Source organism: Rhinatrema bivittatum, chromosome 4, assembly GCF_901001135.1.
Source record: "Rhinatrema bivittatum chromosome 4, aRhiBiv1.1, whole genome shotgun sequence".
NCBI classification, from domain to species: domain Eukaryota; kingdom Metazoa; phylum Chordata; class Amphibia; order Gymnophiona; family Rhinatrematidae; genus Rhinatrema; species Rhinatrema bivittatum.
The window spans coordinates 380,399,052-380,420,644 of record NC_042618.1 but is presented as its reverse complement, the minus strand read 5'-3'; the positions used below and the strand labels follow the sequence as shown (position 1 = coordinate 380,420,644).

The 21,593-nt window shown below is 46.1% G+C and overlaps 1 protein-coding gene across 3 annotated transcripts in view; it reads left to right on the top strand.

Moving 5' to 3' along the window:
• The window catches only part of TASOR (transcription activation suppressor), a 387,184-nt gene that overhangs the window by 81,111 nt on the left and 284,480 nt on the right, over positions 1-21,593 (top strand). For all 3 annotated transcript variants that reach the window (XM_029600919.1, XM_029600917.1, XM_029600918.1), the window contains one exon: positions 3,282-3,443. In XM_029600919.1, coding sequence (XP_029456779.1) covers positions 3,282-3,443 — 162 coding nt within the window. Of the gene's footprint in view, positions 1-3,281; positions 3,444-21,593 lie in introns of those variants that run through there.

Here is a 21,593-nt window from a genome sequence, read left to right as displayed (position 1 = left end):
CCTCCCATCAGGGTCAGATACACATTTGCGTAATTCAAAAGCAAAATCTTTCTGAAACAAAATCCCTACTCCTGCATATCGTGCTGTCTTTGTGCAGGCAGACCAGTATTGATGAGGATATTGACGTGATCGCAGTAAATGCTCAAATCTCCGCTTCAGATGAGTCTCTTGAACTAGGGCTATCGCAATGTTGGCCCTCTGAAGATCATTGAACGAAATTTACGTTTGCGAGGGGTATTTAAACCTTTAACATTTAAGGATAACAATCTAAAGGTAGTCATTTAACCATAATAGATACAGTTGTCTCAATCAGCCTGTCCAGCGGCATATGCAAACCTGTAAGGGTGTGCCCCTGGCGTAAAACATAATGTATGTAAGAATAGAAATAAACCTGCTGAGAGAACAAGTTATCCCCCCTCACCATGAGACCATGCAAACCTCTGGTCTTGTGACCCATTTCAGGGGGTATGGCACAGCAGAGCTCCCGCTGCCCACCCCGGAAAGGAATCTTTAAAAAAAAATAAAAAATCAGTAGTTAAAATAGTGCAGCCATCCAGGGATTCTCAAGAACCATATTCTGGAAAAGCAGTGAGGAAATGTCACGTGGGCTCTGCAGCAGTGTTATCTAGGTCTGGTGTGCGACGCAGTCTCTTCCCCCTTTGCCCATTCTCTGCCAGCGGGGTTCATCCTTCTGTGCTGTAGTAGGTGAGGCAGGAGCTTGATAGTCTGGCAAACTAAAGTCTGCTTCCTGTAGACATCTTGCGGCCTCCTTCATGGATTGAGCCTTGTATGTTCTGCCTTGAATAGTGAATCCAATCCCAAAGGGGAATAGCCACCGGTAGCAGATATTTTCTTTATTCAAGAGTGCGGTAGCAGGTTTCAATTCCAAACGTTTCTTAAGAGTAAGGGGGGATACAGCCGCATATACCTGGATCTCATGGCCATACAATTGCAATTTCCCTTGCTTATGGGCTAACATGTAAATCCGCTCCTTGACTGCATATTCATAAAAACAGGCAATGAAATTCTTGGCCTTGTTAGCCAATTTAGGCCTCAAAGCCCTGTGCGCTCTTTCGATTTTCACTGTGGGAAGTGGAATATTGTCCCCAGAGACACCATTCCCTTGCGTTTGCAGAACTTCTGCACAGAGTTTTGAAATGACTTGCACACAGTCTGAATATTCCTGAGACTCTGGGATGCCTCTGAACCGGAGATTTACTCTACGACTTCTATTCTCGAGATCCTCGAGCTTCACAGAAAGTTGCTGTATTTCGTGCGACAGGGCTGCATTCTCTTTTTTAATTATGCTGAGAGACTCCGTCTGTGCCTCTGTGAGCATTTCATATTCAAATATGCGACGCCCCATGTCGCTTACCGACTCTCTCAGTTCCCCCACCACCTCCCTGATTTCTGCTTTAAAGTTTTGAAGATTGTGCCTCAGCTCACTAAATCAAGTTTTAAACTCACCCCTAGTAGGGATTTCAGAGTCTGAGGCAGTCGACAGCTCCTCAGCCTGTTCTTCAATTTCTGTTTGTCGTGGCCGCCATTTTGAATTTTTCGGAGCGGGCCTCATCCGTTTTTTGAAACTAATATTTTTGGAAATCGGGTCCTTTCTTCCGAGTTGACACGGGGTGGATTCCAGCAAGTTAACAGTATCTCTGCTGCCCAAAACGAGCCCTGGATGGCCACAAACGAGAAATTCCAACCAGATCGGTCTAGAGCTAGGGATTAAGCTGCCACTCGCTCCGCTGACGTCATCAGCCCCCAGGTTTTGACTTTTCTACAGCAGGGGTTGTCAAAAGGCTTGGCTTATAATTCTCTGCGGGTTCAGGTCTCAGCCCTAGGCTGTCTCTGAAGTTGGATAGACGGCAGACCCCTGGCCAGCCACCCTGATGTAGCCCGTTTTCTGAAAGGGGTAAAGCATCTTCATCCTCCGATTCATAAGATGTGCCCAGAGTGGAATCTCAACCTAGTCCTATTGCACTCTGTGATCCTCCCTTTGAGCCTCTGGGGCACGTCTCTCTCTGAAGAACCTCACCTTGAAGGCGTTGTTTTTGGTGGCCATTTGCTCTGCTAGGTGTATTTCAGAATTGCAGACCCTGTCCTGTAGGGATCCTTTCCTGCGCATTTCGGCAGATAGGGTGTCCCTGCGTACGGTGCCCTCCTTTTTGCCGAAAGTGGTGTCTGCCTTCCATGTTAATCAGACCGTGGAGTTGCCTGGTTTTCCCGAATGGTCTTGTGACTCTGCTTCGAGAAGAGATCTGCATCTTCTCAATGTTTTAGGTAAGTTCCTGGAAAAGTCCATAAACTGCTATTAATAGTCAATAGCCACTGCTTGTTGCCATTTAATGTTTGGGTACTTGCCAGGTACTTGGGGCTTGGATTGGCCATGGTTGGAAACAGGATACTGGACTTGATGGGCCCTTGATCTGACCCATTATGGCATATCTTATGTTCTTATGACCTTGCCCCTTCTCCCAATGGTGTCGCACTGGCGACTTCAGATGCCAATGTTCCGTGGAGGACAAACTGCTCCATTGCACCAGGAGCCAATGCTAACCCAGATTAACAAGGAAAAACCTGGGTTTTCCCCTTTAATTTTTACCATCCTTGATGGTGAAAGTAACGCAGGTAGTATAAATCAACAAGAAGTCCTCCCAGAATGTTTCGGAACTGGTCCACCATCTTGCTCCACCCCTAAAATGGAAATCTGTCTTCTGTCAGGATTGCAGTTAGAAGATAGAGATTTGGAAAGGTATCAGGAGGATTAGATTGGGGGTGGGGAGAAGGGACAACTCATTGTAAAATTGTCAAACCAGAAAGCAAGCAGGAGGAGGCTGGCCCCAGACAGCACTTTTAGTCTTAAAATGTTCTTGGGAGGAGGCTTGGCCTGGCAGGGCCTTTGGTTTATTGATTAGGTGGGGGTCTGTTCTTTCTGCAACTACTTTTTTTTTTTTGTACAGCTGTAAGGCCTCTTACTGGCTATATTTTTTTGAATAAGCTGGTTAAGTCTAAAGTTATCGGGCCACACAAGGTCAATAACTTAAACATAACTGGTGATATTATCTAACTAAAGGTGGCCAAATAATTTTTCCAGATAACTTTAATTAGGATGTGTGTTTTTTTGTTTTTGTTTTTTTAAATATTGGCCTCATTGTGTATTGTAGAAAGCACGCAGAGTAATGGGGGGAGTTCATTGCACTTGTGTGGTGTTTTTTTATATATATTTGATGTAGTTATTCTGATTTGTGATGTTTAAATATTTAAAAATCTTTTTTCAGGGCAAAATGAAAAGCATATATGATCATATGGGAAAAAATGCTTTAGAATCGGCAATGAACAAAAGTGCATTAGATCCAACACCGAAGCATGAATGTCATGTCTCTAAGAATGCTAACAGAGTTACTTCTTTGTTGGCTTACAGAGCATATGAGCTTACTCAGGTAAGTTATTGGTGTAAAGCAGCTCAGACATGCAAAAACTGTTAATTCCAGACATTTCTACCAGAGCTTTTATAAATACTATTCCTATAACTTGATATTGTCTTTTCTGCTGAATTATATTAAGTGAAGATGGGGGAAATGGTTAATAAAGAGCAAAAAAGGGCTTTATCTTTTGTCATTTTATTTTTTTGAATTGTAGTTTAGAAGATATAATATATTAAATTTCTTCAAGGACAAGCAGGATGGTAGTCTTCGCACTTGGGTGACAATAGCTGTATCTTAAGGCATAAAACTTGTCAGTTTCTAGAAACTTTGACTAGGCACACTGAGCATGCCTAGCATGCCCTATACTACATGTCCATGCGGGGTCCCTCTTTAGTCTCTTTTTTTCCACAGAGCTGTAAGCCTTTTGGTTTGATTGAGCTCTAAAATTTTGGCTTTTTGCCTTGTGGAAAACTTTGGTGTTGGGTCCCTCTTGGTGTCCCCAGTCAGGGTTTTTGGCATTCGGGTAAGTTTCATTTCGTAGTAGACTCCCTTCATGGTAGCGGTGCCTCAGTGCCCGTCGCCTATCATTTTCGTCTTTCCCCTTTCCTCTAGTCATGGCCATGTCTGGTTTGCACTGATGCCACCACCCCCCCCTCCTGTCTTAACATTGATCCTCATGATGTTTGCATACTCTGTCTGGGGGCATCGCATGATGTCCGAAGTTGCATCTTTTGCACCCAAATGACCCCGAAGGGACATTGGCTTCAACTCAACAAAATGGATCATGTCTTTGGGTTGAAGCCCGAGCCATCGTCATTGGCGGCATCTACATTGAAGGACTTTGGAGCCGCACCAATGGACACTACGACATTGGCAGTCTCAGTCTATGCACGGTGCTGGGCAGGGGGACACACCAGCTTTTTCCGCGATGCTCCGTGGCAAGGAGCACACATCCTCCATTGATTCCCGGTGTCTGACAGCTCCACAGTTTCTGGTGCCAATCGACAATCCCCCTTGTGGGTCAGAGGTATATTCTGACACCCCTCCATCCTCCCAGTTGGTTTTGGCATCGGCAACATTTGAGGAGGAGCTGGAGCGTAGAGTCCAGCTAGCGGTGGAGCAGGCGCTTCGGGGTTTTGGTTCTGTGGCACTGATGGCACTGGAGTTGGTGTTGCTCGTCCTTGTACTACTTCTAGAGAAGCTCATTGGGCTGGTAGGTTACTGGTACAGCTGACGTCATTTCCTGGGGTGGCACTGGCACCCGGCGGGGCACAGGTGCCTCCCTCTGCCGATTTACGGTGGTCTTTGCCAGTTCCTCTGAGAAGGAAGCTCCGCTGAAGCTGGTGGAGACACCAAGGCCTGTAGTCCCCCCCCCCCCCCCCCCCCCCCCCCATCCATTTTCGGTGCCTGCATCTCTGGATGTAGGCCAGGCACCTAGGACCCTGATGTGGAGTTCTCTCCACTCATTTACATCCCATTACTGTCTGGATAGAGATGGCCAATGTGACAGGTTCAACCAGTCTGTCCTCTGGAACCTGTTTGAGGTGTAGAACCCAATTCTCCCTACCTAGGGCCTGTTTGGGTTCAGGCTATCTCCCCCTTTGTTACCAATAGCACCGGTGGTGGTGTGCCCATTGGCATTTGGTTAGTTAACTGCTGGTCCCATTTGTGTGAAGACTACCATCCTGCTTGTCCTCTAAGAAAGCAGAGTTGCTTACCTGTAGCGGTGTTCTCAGAGGACAGTAGATGTTAATCCTCACCCCCCCCCCCCCCAATGGATTTGGTTTTCTAATTTTTTTCCATCTCATACAGAATTATGATTAAAAAAAAAAAAAAAAGAGGGACCCCTCAGTTTTGTAGTATACAATACTGGGAATGCTCAGTGTTCCTAGTCAAAGTTTCTAGTGTTTGGCTCCATCTGATGTCACCCATGAAAGGACTAACATCCTGCTAACCTCAGAACACCTGTTACAGGTAAGCAACTCTGCTATACAGAGCCTAAACTCTATAGTAAGAACAGATTAGATTAGATCTTAATGTCTTTTTAGACAAGTTCAAATATCACTGTATTGTTCTCAGAGGGCAAGCATGATGCTAGTCTTCACACATGGGTGACAACATCAGATGGAACCCAATGTGGGAAAACATGTCAAGGTTTCTAGAACTTTGACTACGCACACTTAGCATGGCCTATACTACACGTCTATGCAGGGTCCCCCTCCAGTCTCCGCCTCGCAGTGTGAATGAACTCACTTTGGTTATTTTGGCGCTTTGGACAATTTTGGGGTGTGTTGCAGTTTTTCCTCATTGGTCCACTGCTGGATCCCTCTTGGTGCTCTCCCATAGCATCTCCTAATCAGGGTTTTCAACTAATTCATATAAGTTTTTCCTTCTGCGGTTGATTCCCCATGGCGGTGCATCGGTGCCCACTGTCCATCAACACCCCATTGCCATTGTCTTTGATTAGTTTCCCTTTTTGTTTTGTCCATCATGGCCACAGCCGGTTTTCGGCGATGCCCCTGGTGCCACAGGCCCATGTCCATCACAGATCCATATATGTGTCCTCTGCCTGGGGACATCGTATGACATCCAGTGTTACCACTTATGCACATGGATGACTCCGAAGAGACATCTGCTTCGACTTAACAAGGTGGACCTGTTCTTCGGGTCAAAGAACTTGGAGCCATCGACCTTGGCATCGAAGAACCAAGGAGCCGCATCAGTGGACATTGAGCCATCAACATCGGCGTGACAGTCTGTTCTGTCAATACTTCAACGGACAGTAGTACCGGAGACTGACAACTGGTCATTCTCATCCAGGCTGAGAATGTCTGGTTCCTCATTTGGCCAAGCATCGCCCCTGTTTCCCATTGATGCACGATGCTGGGCATAGGCATGCACCAGCTTTTGCTATGATATCCTCGAAGAGACCCCATGGTGAGGAGTTCTAATCCTCCATTGATGCCGGGGGTCTGTGATGGTCTCCACCAGTCATGATGCCAGTCACCGATCCACCTCGGTGGTCCAAAGAGGATCTGGCCAGCCTTCCTTTCTCCCAGTCAGTGTTGGCATTGGCAACATTCGAGGAGGAGCCAGAACGCAGAGTCCAGCTAGTAGTGGACTAGTCGCTGCAGAGCTTTGGTCCTGTGGCACCCGATTCAGTGCAACCACTCCTTTTACCGCTTCTGGAGAAGCTCAAAGTGCTCATTGCTGTGTTACCATCCCAGCTAGTACTGGTTCCTGGGACAGCTTCTATGCTCGGCAGGGCACAGAGGCATCCCCCTACTGATACGATGGTCATTGCTGGTTCCTCAGAGGAGAAAGTTTGAGGCTGGCAGAGATGCTGAGGCCTTCCGGGCCTTCCCAATCCAGTTCTACCAGTGTCTTCACCTCTGGATGAAGAATGAGCACCTAGGGACCTGTGTTGTATGCAGGGTTGAAGATCCCTCGGGTTTCTCCCGATTCTCATCAGTCATATCTAGCCTCCCCATTTCCTGTCTGTTAAATTCCTTTATAAATAGCAGTAATACTCAGAGGGTAATTTATAGGTAACAAATGGTTATATTTTTTCTTAGCTATTATGATTTTTTTGCAATAATAAAATAGATTACATTGGAACATAGTATAAAATATAAGCGATAAGCATTTAAGAGGCTAAGCTGAGCTATACAAATCTGTGGCTGTTACTTCCCTGAGAGAGCTCTGAATCTGAATTGATTGTCCAGTCAGGCAGACACGTAATCAGGCAGTCGGGCACACGAAAACAATCACTACAGACAGGATCTCTAGGCAGATGAAGAGTTAACTGCATTTGAGGGGGAGTCAGGGACAGCACTGGGAAGGCCTTCAAGCATGAGTCTGTTTTTAGTTTGACAGCTCATTAGCCCTTTGGTTTCCTTTCCTTTGTCTTGGTCCATTATACAGACTAGGTGTATCATCCTGGTCCTAGCATTCTGCCCTTCATGTACAAATTTTTCCGGTTCTTTTTCTCTACGCCTCTTCCTTTCATTGGTGATTATACACACGTACATGCCTTTGTCCATGCCCTTCTTTTCTGGTTTCTTTTGCCTTCCTGTCTGCCTTTTAGTTTCATTTCCTGGCATTGCTATGTTGCCTTTTCTGGTATCATTCACAGTTTACTCTTTCCCAACTATGTATATGATCATAGAAGTCTGAAAACATGCTTTTACCTTCCTGCCCCCTTTGTTCACAGTATTAGAAAGTATTTAAAAAGAGATGGAATGCTTGCATTGCATAGCATGCGGTTTCAGAGAACTTACAAAAGCAAAGGAAATCCACACTAATTACTGTAACCAAAGAAAAGGTCAGAGCAGCTTTAAAGAGAGACATTACCTTGCATTAAGCATTTAACCCTTTTGTTCCTCTGTGATCGAGCAATTCTTTAAACATAGTCCTGTCCCTATATCAAACATAACCCTTTAGGCACTATATATTTGTTTCTCTGAGTTCTGTGCACTACACAGGACCCATCCCCTGTGGCTTACAGTGAGGATTGGAAACCCTATGACCCTTGGGGGCATGACACTTTGGAGTCCTCCAAAAGCTCCAGGGGTCTCCCTTCAGAACCTTCTCTTCCAGATGAGCGAAGGAAGACTCCGCCTGAGGACTTAACCTTTGCAGGTTTTGTGAGGATGATGGAAGCCATCCCTTTTCAATTATTGATGGAGGAGGATGTGAGGCACAAATAGCTTGAAACCCTCCAGTTTGTGGAGCCTCTTAAGGAGATTATAAGAACATAAGAAATTACCATGCTGGGTCAGTCCAAGGGTCCATCAAGCCCAGCATCCTGTATCCAACAGAGGCCAAACCAGGCCACAATAACCTGGCAATTATCCAAACACTAAGAAGATCCCATGTTACTGTTGCAATTAATAGCAGTAGCTATTCCCTAAGTAAACTTGATTAATAGCCGTTAATGGACTTCTCCTCCTATAACTTATCCAAACCTTTTTTGAACCCAGCTACACTAACTGCACTAACCACATCCTCTGGCAACAAATTCCAGAGCTTTATTGTGCGTTGAGTGAGAGAGAATTTTTTTCGATTAGTCTTAAATGTGCTACTTGCTAACTTCATGGAATGCCCCCTAGTCCTTCTATTATTCGAAAGTGTAAATAACTGAGTCACATCTATGGTGGTCCCGGTACACGAGATCCTTAAGGAGTTGCTGCTGAGGATATAGGAATGCCACCCCGCAGTGCCTCCTGTCAATAAGAAGACAGATGGGGGTTTACCTCGCCCAGAAGGCTGGATTCGATAAGTGTCAGCTTTTCCCGCCAGTCGGTGGTAGTCTAATCTGCCTTCAAGAGGGCCAAGCGCTCTTGGACTCATTCCCCTGGGGAATGAGTCCAAGAGCGCTTGGCCCTCTTGAAGGTTCTTGGGAAGAAGGTGCTTCAAGGCACCATGCTCATTGCCTACATCGCTGCTTACCAGCTGTACATGAAGCAGTACTTGCTGGATGTCTGGAAGCAGGTGCAGGAGGTGGCCAAACAGCTGCCTCAACAGTAGCAGGACACTCACGTCACTGGTGCATAAGCACCTGGGTGTGGAAAACACGAGGTCCATGTGACCTATGATGTATTCGAGACTGCATAAAGAGTTTCTGCAACGGAATCAGTGCCTGCACAATGGCATAGCTGCGGGCCTCTGATCTCTTAACCAAAGGTACAGGAACGACTTGCAGACATGCAGTGTACTGGAGAGAATCTCTTTGGAGATAGGGTGAGGGATGCTGTGGCCCAGCTTTGGGACCATCATGAAACCCTCCAACTCTCCGTGAGCACTCTGGACCTGTCCTCCTCCTTTAGGAGGCCCACGAGACTGGGGCCAAGGAAATCTTTCGCCAAAGGAAGTACTATCCTCTGCCCCCCTCACTCCAGTCAACACCATCAGGGCTCCTGCGGCATCCTAGGCAGCAGAGACCCAAGCCCCAGCCGGCTTCTCAGTCAACTATAGGGACAGGGTTTTGACAGGGTTATAGGTAGCGTATGCCAGTTGTCTGTACCCTCACGAAACCTGCCTGCCACCCTGCGGAGTTGGGTTTCTCCTATTTTTTATTTTAATCATAATTCTATATTACAAGACTGGAGAGGGACCCAGTGTGGACACATTGTATAGGGCATGCTTAGTGTGCCTAGTCAAAGTTCTAGAATCTTTGACACAAGTTTTCCACATTGGGGCTCCATCTGATGTCAGGACTATCATCCTGCTGTCCTCAGAACACCTGTTACAGGTAAGCAACTCTGCTTTCTATGTATATCTGCTGCTAAGATGGCTATAAATGTTGCTAAAAGTTCTTTGATTTTTTTTTTTTTTTAATTCCAAGTTTCTTCTGTGTATGTTGTGACTACTCCTACCAGGCCCAGTTTGTGCTTCCTGTCTGCTATCTTTTTTCTATAGTAAATATTTCAAGAATTTCACAACTTGTAAATTTTAAAGCAGCAGACCAATATTATGGCCCAAAATTTAGTATTCTATATCTGTAAGGGTCATTTCTTTATCCTGTTACACCAGTCCGGACCCACCCCTCACCAGTAGATGTAAGGAGAGGACACAACGTTTCCTGTGATGTCATCACTGATACTAACAGTGGTATAACCCAGTATGCTCTGCCTCCAGCAGATGGTAGGATGTTCTCATCTGGTGCAGTAAATTCTGTGGCTTCCAGGTTCAACTTGGCTGGCCTGGTAGTGTTGTAATAGTTTTGGCTTTAGCTGTGGTCAGGCTTCTAGTTTTCTTTTAGCGAGCCCATTTGTGAAGACTCCCAGTATCAGAGGAGACTTGATAGAGGGGAGAGCCTTTAGATTTGTGGGGATTCTCTTAAAGATCCTTACTCCCCCCTCCCTCTTTCCCCCGCACTCCCCTTTGTAATCTGTCTCTCTTCGTTGCATTTCCTGTGAAGGACATTTAAAGTTTAAAATAAAAAGGTGGAAAATTACAGGCAGCCTGTGCTGAGGTATTGTGATTATGTGCTTGTGGTAAATCTCAGCACTGTGGGAAGGGGTGGGGGGAGCATCTGGCTGTTTGGATCACAATTATGCTGGCCTCAGACCTTGCTTTGCCTTTGGGTAGGCGCTAATTTCTGAAAGCAAAATGTGCGGGAAACCTAATAGGGCCATTAACATGCATTTGCATGTTGCGGGCGCTATTAGGTTCGCCGGATTGGACGTGCGTTTTCAGCCCCTTACTGAATAAGGGGTAAGGGAAAACGCGCGTCCAGTGGCGGGTTAACAGTGCGCTCCGTTGGAGCGCACTGTACTGTATCGGCCTGATAATATTTTCCTAATTGGTTGGCATTATTTTATTTTATACATGCTAATGATCCATCTCTCATCCATCAACGATCTGCTAACCAGCCTCAACCTGGTGCTAAACACCAAAAAAACGGAAATTCTCATCATAGCACCAGATCAATCTGCCCCGCCAACATCCAACAACTCTCCAGACACCTCAGGATATTCCACCGCACCTCAAGTCAGAGATCTGGGTGTACTACTTGACAACAAACTCAGCCTCAATAAATTCATAAATAACACCACAAAAGAATGCTTCTTTAAATTACAAGTGCTAAAGAAACTAAAGCCCCTTCTACTATATAGGGATTTCCGCACAGTACTCCAAGCCATCATTCTAACTAAATTAGACTACTGTAATTCACTCCTGCAGGGCCTTCCAGCATACACTACCAAGCCACTCCAGATGGTTCTGAATGCCACTGCAAGGATCCTTACCAATGCCAAAAAAAGGGACCATATCACCCCAATCCTACAGCATCTCCACTGGCTCCCCATCAAATATAGGATCCAGTTCAAGACCTGCATGATGGTTCACAAGGCACTACATAACATCTCCCCCCTCAACCTAACTTTCCAGCTTCAACTACACTCTTCTAACAAACCAACCAGAAGGGCATACCAGAACAGAATGATCACCCAACCTGCAAAATCTACCCTGAGGAAACGCGCTCTATCCACAGCGGGCCCGTCACTCTGGAACTCACTACCACCGGACCTCCGCCTAGAACCGTGCCATACTACGTTCAAGGTGAAACTCAAGACTTGGCTCTTCCTTCAAGCTTTCCCAGAGAGCTAAAGCAGGAAGAACAAACATCCAGCCTTGTCTTACCACAATAATGTAATGCTCACATTGAGTCAGTTTTGTTCCAAGTTGTTATCTAAGTTGATCTTAGTTGTTTCTTAATATAATATATTATACTGTATTATAGTTCTTCTGTTCATTATATTATATTTGATATGTTCCATGTAAACCGCCTACCCGGCGATAGTTATCTCTGTTAAATGTGAACCGGAGTGATATGTATTGTATACAGGAACTTACGGTATATAAAAACCAATAAATAATAAATAATAAATAATGATAGGATTCTTGTAAATCATGTCATTTTTGTAAACTGAGCCCAGAAGACAGAAGGAAACTCAGTGCTGACTCTTAACATAATTTTTGACCTTTAGCAAACATTCTAGTATTTTAGCAGCCTTGGATATATTTACAAATCTGATCAGTGCAATCTCATTGCTGTAATTCTTTTATTTCTTCACTGCTACCAAACTAGTCTGGCCTTATAGAAAAACCTTTTCAAAGCACCCTTACAATTCCCCCCCCGCTTTGATAACAATAACAATCCCACATCTGGCAACTTTTTAGGAACCTATTATGGGCTCAAATTAAATGCTTTAACACTGGCAGCTTGAAGAGAAGACTTTTTATTCAGACCAACAAATAAGATGTTACGGAGAACACTACAAGTTACCATGCAATGCAACAGGAGCAGGTCTTTCCGAGGTCCCTTGATATGAAGGATTAAATAGGTCAACACTTCCAATTTATACACCAATGACTTCGCATAACATTTTCCTAATTGGTTGGCATTATAATTCTCATATATGCTAATGAGAATGAATTCTTGTAAGTCCTTTTATTTCTTGTAAATTGAGCCCAGAAAGTAAAAATGAAGCTTAAGGTTGACCCTTGACATACTTTTTTGACTTTGGCATATGTTCTAGCTTTTCAGCATCCTTGGCTATTCCAACAAGTCTAATCAGTGTGATATGCAAGTACTGGGGCTAAGCTCTAACCTTTGGTATATTTTTGTATATCTTTGGATTTTCCAATGCATTCTTTCATGCTGCTTTCATCTTGCAAAGAATCTGTTCAGTATAAAGCAAAACTATAATACAATATGTAAGAATAATGACCTATACTATGGCTTCCCTTTATACTGCCTGCCATTTCTCTGCTCAGATATACCTTTTTACAGGTGTATTTTTTATTGCACCGTGGTCAAGTTTAGTATGGATCCTTTGTTTATGCCGAAGGTTGCCTCTATCTTTGTATCAGGCAAATTATATGCCTTTGTTTGGTACTCAGGCAGAATTCACTGGGTACAGTCTGCTTCACACTTTAGATATGAGGAAACTTTTCTGAGTTTATCCCAGGACAAGCAGGATGGTAGTCCTCACATATGGGTGACGTCACCGAACGGAGCCCAGCGCGGGAAACCTTTCTGTCAAAGTTTCTAGAAACTTTTGACGCCCTGAGAGGCCACTGAGCATACCCAGCATGCCATGATATTCTCTGCCACAGGTGTCTCTCTTCAGTCTTCGCTTTTCCACGCTGCCTCACGCATCGCAGGACTGGAGCCGTTGCGTTCTTCGCGAATTCTTGTGTGACTAAAACTTAGAATTCTCAATTTCTCGATATTCTTTCTCATAAGGTCTCTCACGGGATTTTTCTCGCCGGCTGGTGAGTACCGTTCACATTGATTTCTCAATTTTTCATTCTCACAAATTCACATTCATCGACGGCCGTCGATTCCAAAATGGCGACAGGATTCAAAAAGTACCCTGTTTGTAATAGAAATATCTCGATAACCGATCCACATTTGGAGTGTGTTCTCTGCCTCGGAGAGAAACACGATGTGAGTACATGTCCCAAATGTGCCGAAATGACAGTAAAAGGACGGAAGGCCAGGCAGGAGAAGATGGAACATTTGTTCCAACCACAGTTAATTCCCTCTCCTTCCAAGTCATCGAGGTCGTCTCCGGCTGGAGCAACCAAACGAGCACTAGTTAAAAAAAAAAACCTCGTCCGGACCGATCTGGTGATCGCCCGTCCTCACCATCGTCGGTGTTATCTATAAAGTCGGCGGACCATCAAAAACCTAAGCATCGCCATCGTCGGCCGTCATCCTCCACGTCGATGTCCCAGGAAGAATTGATGCCGAAGCGGCCCAGAGAACAGGAAACACCGGCACCTTCCGCGCCTGGGCCCTCGTCTACACCGATTCCAAGCACAACCTCGACTTCGTCGCAGGATGTTTCCTTACCGCCACCGCTTACAACTTCGATGACTACATCAGTTGTACAGCCGGAATTGTCTATTTTAATAAGACAAGCGGTCCTCCAGGCTCTTCAAGAGCAAGTTGACCCGGCGATTCCGCCGATGCCTCCAGCATCGATGCCGGTGTGTACACAGATGATGGCGCCTTCATCGACACAAAGGACATCGATCGATTCCATCACAACTACGCCGAGACTATGGACATCATAGACATCGATTTTTGCCCATATTCCATTGGGCCCGTCGATGACGTTTCCTATTCCATCAACGTCGATGACTTTGATAACCCTTCCGAGGATGACGGCATCAAGGCCACCCTCGATACCATCGAGGCAACCTTTACTTGAACCACCAGAAGTGCAAGACGAGGCTTTCTATCGGTGCCTCTTACAAAGGTATCAAGATGTAATCGATGCTCTACCATCTACGAGGCCACAGGACACTTCTGCAGCATTTTCCATCAATGATCCACAGCCAGGCCCCTCAGGCCTTCACTTCCCAAAGCCTAAAGAAACATCAAAATCTCCTTACAGAGAAGATTCTGAGGATTCTTGGGATGAGCAACACTCTCAATTTTCTTCAGAAGAATTTATGTCCGACCCTTCTTCTCCAGATCAGAGAAAGAAGTCACCCCCAGAGGATCTGTCATTCTCCTCATTCATCCAAAGCATGGCTGACTCTATTCCATTCAAGCTCACAGCAGAGGAAGACACCAGGGCACAAACCCTTGAGGTTTTACAGTTTGTTGACCCACCCAAACAAGTACTGGCAGTGCCAGTCCATGAGGTCCTATTAGATCTTCAAAAACGAATTTGGGAACATCCATTTTCTGTTCCTGCAGTAAACAAGCGTGTGGATACTACTTATATAGTCCAGCCAGCCCCAGACTATCAGAAACAGCAATTACCACACCAGTCTGTGGTAGTGGAGTCGGCACAGAAAAAATCCAAACGTCTGCGCCCACACTCATCGACCCCCACCTGGTAGGGACCATAGATTCCTAGACTCATGGGGAAAGAAGGTCTATCAGAGTTCTATGTTAAACACCAAGATTTCTGCCTACCAGCTGTACATCACTCAATGCCAGAGGAACCTCTGGAAACAAATGGAAGAATTTGTTACTTCCCTACCCACACAATTCCAAGAACCAGCACAAACTGTAATCAACAAAGGCCTGGAGGCGGGCAAACACGAGGTGAGAGCAGTCTACGACAATTTTGAGACTGCCTCCAGAACAGCAGCAGCTGGGATCACTGCCCATAGATGGGCCTGGCTCAAGGCATCTGACCTCAGGACTGAGGTCCAAGAAAAACTTGTGGATCTGCCCTGTCTGGGTGACAATCTCTTCGGGGACAAGATTCAGGAAGCTGTATAACAGCTTAAAGACCACACTGACCCTATGTCAGTTGTCTCAAACCCCACAGGAGCCTGCTACTCAGTCTTCTCGTCGTCCTCCGCGAAGAGAAACCAGAGGTCCTTATTACAGGCCACGCAGATACTACCCCCACACTTCTGGGGTAGGTCTACCAGACCACAACAACGATCCCAGGCCAGACAATCTAGGCCTGCTCGCCCACAACCTCCTGCGCAGACAGGCCCTGCGACAGGCTTTTGAAACACAGACCAGAGGACAAATCCAAACTTTCAATCCTAAGCCAAATCTACCAGTAGGCGGAAGAGTATGTCACTTTTACACAAATTGGCAAAACATAACATCAGACGAATGGGTACTCTCCATAGTCTCTCGAGGCTACAAACTAAATTTCATCTCAATTCCTCCAGAATTTCCACCAACTTCCTGCCCAAAACAAAATTCTCAACTTCATCAGTTACAAATAGAATTATCCACCCTTCTGAGAGCCAGGGCCATACAACCAGTACCCCGGTCACAGCAGGGCAGAGGATTCTACTCCCGATATTTCCTCATTCCAAAGAAAACCGGAGGCCTACGTCCCATCCTAGACCTCGGAAACCTCAACAAATGTCTGAAGAAAGAAAAGTTCAGGATGGTTTCTCTAGGCACCATGCTTCCACTTCTTCAAGCAGGAGATTGGTTTTGTTCTCTGGATCTACAAGACGCTTACGCTCACATATCAATATTCCCTCCTCATCGCAAGTACCTGCGCTTCATGGTGGGCTATCAACATTTCCAGTGCAGAGTTCTACCTTTTGGACTGGCATCTGCTCCCAGGGTCTTCACCAAGTGTCTGGCAGTAATAGCAGGACAATTGCACAAAGAAGGTGTCCATGTCTTCCCATATCTAGACGACTGGCTCATAAAAAGTCAGTCTCAACAAGGAGCTCTTACCTCTCTGACACAAACAATTACTCTACTTCATGGGATTTCTCATCAATTATCAAAAATCCCATTTCATTCCAACTCACCTGCTTCAATTCATAGGAGCAGAATTGAACACCATTCTAGCACAGGCCATTCTACCTGTAGATCGAGCAGACACACTCATTCTACTAGCAAAATCCATCTCCTTACAGAAACAAGTGACAGCTCATCAGTTCCTGACCTTACTTGGTCATATGGCCTCCACGGTTCATGTTACACCCATGGCAAGGCTTGCCATGAGGATTACCCAATGGACTTTAAGATCACAATGGATCCAAGCCATTCAACCGCTACACTATCCAATTCAATTGACCCAACAACTAAGATCATCTCTACGTTGGTGGACAAACAAGGACAACTTGTGCAAAGGCCTCCCTTTTCAACAACCAGTCCCACAGAAAATTTTAACTACAGATGCATCCACCTTGGGTTGGGGAGCTCACTTAGACAATCTCCAAACACAAGGGACTTGGACAAAACTCGAAGCAACATTTCAAATCAATTTCCTAGAGCTTCGAGCCATGCGTTATGCACTACATGCGTTCAAGGACTGCCTTTCACACAAAACTGTTCTGATCCAAACAGACAACACAGTAGCCATGTGGTACATCAACAAACAGGGAGGTACGGGTTCGTATCTCCTTTGTCAAGAAGCTGCACAGATTTGGGACTGGGCCCTGAACCACCCAATGTTCCTCCGGGCCACTTATCTAGCGGGCATACACAATGTGGTGGCAGATCGACTCAGTCGCCGGTTCCAACCACACGAGTGGTCCCTGGATCCCGCAGTAGCGAGCAGGATATTTCAACATTGGGGACAACCAACAATAGACTTCTTTGCGTCACATCTGAATCACAAAGTGGACAAGTTCTGTTCGCTACACAAACAGAAGAATCAGCCAGCCAAGGATGCCTTTGCTCGCCCTTGGAACTCAGGCCTACTATACGCGTACCCTCCAATACCGCTCATAACCAAAACTCTAGTGAAACTACAGCAGGACAAGGGGTCCATGATACTCATAGCCCCATATTGGCCTCGACAAGTATGGTTCCCCACACTGCTAGACCTCTCAGTCAGGGATCCAATTCGTTTGGGAGTAGCTCCCACGCTCATAACTCAGGATCAGGGCCGGTTGCGACATCCCAACCTTCAATCCCTATCCCTGACAGCATGGATGTTGAAAGCTTGATTTTACAACCACTCAATCTTTCATCTCATATAGCTCAAGTGCTTATAGCTTCACGTAAACCTTCCACACGAAAGAACTATTCTTCTAAATGGAAGAGATTCACTTTGTGGTGCTCCGAAAAGAACATAAATCCTTTCACCTGCCCCACCACTTCTCTACTGGAATACTTATACCATCTTTCGGAATCTGGTCTCCAGACTTCATCTATAAGAGTACATTTAAGTGCAATCTCTGCTTACCATAACAAGATGGGAGATGCACCTATTTCCACACAACCTCTCGTAAGCAGATTTATGAGAGGTTTAACTCACCTTAAACCACCAATTCGACCACCTGTCCCAGAGTGGGATCTGAATTTGGTATTAACAAGACTCATGTGCTCTCCTTTCGAACCTATAGATTCTTGTGATCTTAAATTTCTCACTTGGAAAACTATCTTCCTCATAGCCATTACATCAGCTAGAAGGGTTAGTGAATTACAAGCTCTTGTAACATATGCACCCTATACTAAGTTCCTACATGAAAAGTGGTTCTCCGTACTCATCCAAAATTCCTTCCCAAAGTAGTTACGGAATTCCACTCAAATCAATCCATAAATTTACCCACATTCTTTCCAAGGCCTCATTCCCATCCAGGAGAAACAGCCTTGCATACCTTGGACTGCAAGCGTGCACTAGCCTTTTATATAGACCGCACTGCAGTTCACAGACAATCCACACAGCTCTTTGTATCCTACGATCCAAACAAACCGGGTAAAGCAGTGGGTAAACATACTCTATCCAATTGGATAGCAGATTGCATACAGTTTTGCTATGAAAAAGCAGGCCTTCCTCTGCAAGGGAGAGTAAAGACACATTCAGTAAGAGCAATGTCAACTTCAGTAGCACACTATCGTTTAGTGCCAATCCTTGACATATATGTAAAGCAGCAACATGGAGTTCTCTTCACACCTTTGCAGCTCATAACTGCTTGGACAAGCAAGGACGACAAGATTCTGCCTATGGACAATCTGTCTTAAAGAATTTGTTTCCAGTTTAATCCCAACTCCTTCTATGACCAACTTATGATCTTCGGCTGACTCATTTTCAACAACAATACTTCACTGTTGCTTCACCACGAATGACTCAGCCTCTAGCTTGCTATTCACCCATATGTGAGGACTAGCATCCTGCTTGTCCTGGGATAAAGCAAAATTGCTTACCTTGTAATAGGTGTTATCCCAGGACAGCAGGATGTAGTCCTCACAGAACCCACCCACCACCCCGCGGAGTTGGGTCTCATACCTTTTATTTTATTTTTGCTAACGCTTTTGCTACATACGAGACTGAAGAGAGACACCTGTGGCAGAGAATATCATGGCATGCTGGGCATGCTCAGTGGCCTCTCAGGGCCAGTCAAAAGTTTCTAGAAACTTTGACAGAAAGGTTTCCCGCGCTGGGCTCTGTTCGGTGATGTCGCCCATATGTGAGGACTACATCCTGCTGTCCTGTGATAACACCTATTACAAGGTAAGCAATTTTGCTTTTTCTCAAGTTCACTTATGGTCTCAGGAGGTCCAATAGTCTTTTGAGTTAGTGGAGTGCGCAAAGATGAGGCAATGCCTAAAGTTATATGAATGAATTGGATTAAAGTGGTTAGTGCAGGGCCTACATAGATTTTGGTAGTTGCTTGTCAATCAGGTATTGGTTCATTTTACAACAGTATTATGGTCAGTATTATCTTGGAGATTGTAAGGTGGTGACTTTGTCGTCTTTACTACGTATTTCTGCTTAGATGCCAGTGTCTGAGAAGGGACCTCCTTTGCCTCTGAAGTATTGAAGGACCTTGGCAGCATCCTGTCCTAATCAGGAGTAGTTTGGGAATATTCCATTTGTCTGGACTGGTTTGACTAGATGAAGAGGAAAGTGAAATTGCTTCTTACCTGATAATTTCCTTCCCCTGAGTACAGGCAGACCAGTTCAGGACCCTCCCTGTATTGCCAGCTTGGGTATCTCTTCACAATTCTGAAATAAAATTTCAAATTAAGATTGAATTTCTGCCTCTGCATGTGAATTTTCACATTTGATAATGGATCTTTCGATTCTCCTAGGACAAGCAGGATCATAGTCCTCACAGATGGGTGACATCAGGTGGAGCCCGGCACAGAAAACTTTTGTCAAAGTTTCTAGAAGCTTTGACTAGCACACTGGGCATGCCACTATCCGCGCGTCCACACATGTCCCCCTTAAATCTCTTTCTACGGTGCAGTTGCCTCACTGTTTTTGGAGCTCTGCCTCTTCCTTTTTTGGCTATAAATTGTTTTTTGTCCATTCCATCGACAGGTCCCCCTTCGCCAGTCAGGTTCTCCCCTTGACGTGATGGGTAACATTTTTCCTCCCTTCTTCGCAATTGATATCCCAGCATCCCACTTCTTGGTGGCCCCCGGTCATTGACTGCGTGCCGGCTATTTTTCATGGCGTTCGGTTTCTGTTGGTGCCCCCAGTGCCTGTGAACCCTGTCAATCATGGATCTGCATAAGGTCTGCATCCTCTGCCTGGGGGCATCACACGACTTCCGAGCGTGTCAATTGTGAGATCAGGGAACTCCCAAGGGCCGTTGTGCACACCTCAACAAAATAGAGAAATGTTTTGGATCCAGAAAATCCGCTTCATCCACCCTGTGTTGGAAGGCGTTGACACCCGGGTATTGCGGGAAAACTGCTAGATATGTTCCCCCTTGCCACGCCTCCGATGGCATCGTCTAAAGACAGAGATGCCGGTGACCCATCCCTCTTGGTGTCACCGATCTCCAGGACATCGGGAACTTCTGCCTCCTCTGTGCGGGGGAAAGACCAGGCCAAGCACCATGGGAGATCCTGGAAGCATAGACCCTGGTCACCGTCTGCGCCCGGTTCCGGTGCAGTGTCTGCGGCTGCTGTACTGCCACCGAAGCAAACCCCATGGTACGGAGACCCCATCCTCTGATAAACCTGGGAGTCCCAGGCATAACCACCAATATCTGTGCTGGGCACCATGCCCCCTCAGACCCAAGGAGGCACTGGTGACGCCTTGTTCCCCTCCCTCAGTCCTGGCCTCACCGGACTTTGAGGAGGAGTTGGACTGCAGGGTGCAGTATGCGGTGCTCCGAGCTCTATGGAGCGTTGAGCTGCCTCTGCCACCGGCCCCCCATACCGGTGCCGGAGTCTCCACCATCTATATTGATACCCCTTCTAGAGTGCTGGATGTAGTCCTGGGCCCCCTTCCAACGCAGCCGGTGCTTAAGGGGACCCTCTATTCCCCACTGGCCACAGATTCCCCCCTCGGAAGAGATTCCCATCCTTGGGTCTTCCAAGGTGTGACGTCATTGCCCTCTATGCCTTCGGTGCCCAGGGCTAGGGATTGGCACAGGCATCACCCATGCAGGTCCCGCAATGTCCTTAACGAGAAAGAGGGCCTTTATGACCTGTGGGGGCTTGATTCTTTAGAGTCGTCTTCTGAGTTTTCTGATGACCCCTGTCAGTCTTCACCACCAGAGGAAAGGCATCAGTCCCCTCTGGAAGACCTCTCCTTTGCAGGTTTTGTCAGGGCCATGGTCAAAGCTATCCCCTTCCAGCTTCCCATGGCAGAGGATTGTGACACAAAATGTTGGAGGTTCTCCAATTTGTCAATGCTCTTAAAGAGATAGTGGCTGTTCCCATCGATGACATCTTTAAGGATCTTCTCCTTTGGATGTGCGAACACCTGATCACCATCTTTCTGGTGAATAGAAAGGCAGATGCCTCCTACCTAGTACAGCAGGCCTTAGGTTTTGAAAGGTGTCATCTCCCTCACCAGTCTGGGTTGTGGAGTCTGCTCTCAAAAAGGCTAAGTGCTCCGGCACCCATGCCTCTGCTGCTCCAGGGCGAGAACATAAGGAGCCGGATGCTTTGGGTAGGAAGGTCTTTCAGGGCGCCATGCTTTTTCTGGTATCACTTCCTTCCAGTTGTATGTGACCCAATACAACCGGAACCTGTGGAAGCAAATCCAGGAGCTCACAGAACACCTGCCGCAGCAGCAACAAGAGTTGTTCTCGGCTATTGTACAACAGGGTCTGGAAGCCGGAAAATATGAGGTGAGATTGTAGGTTGATGGTTTTTTGAGACAGCAGCCAGAGTGGCTGCTGTGGGTATCAGCGCCTGTTGGATAGCCTGGCTCTGTGCTTCCGACCTTGGACCAGAGGTGCAGGAGAAGTTAGCTGACCTCCCATGTATGGGTGAAAACCTTTTTGGGGATGAGT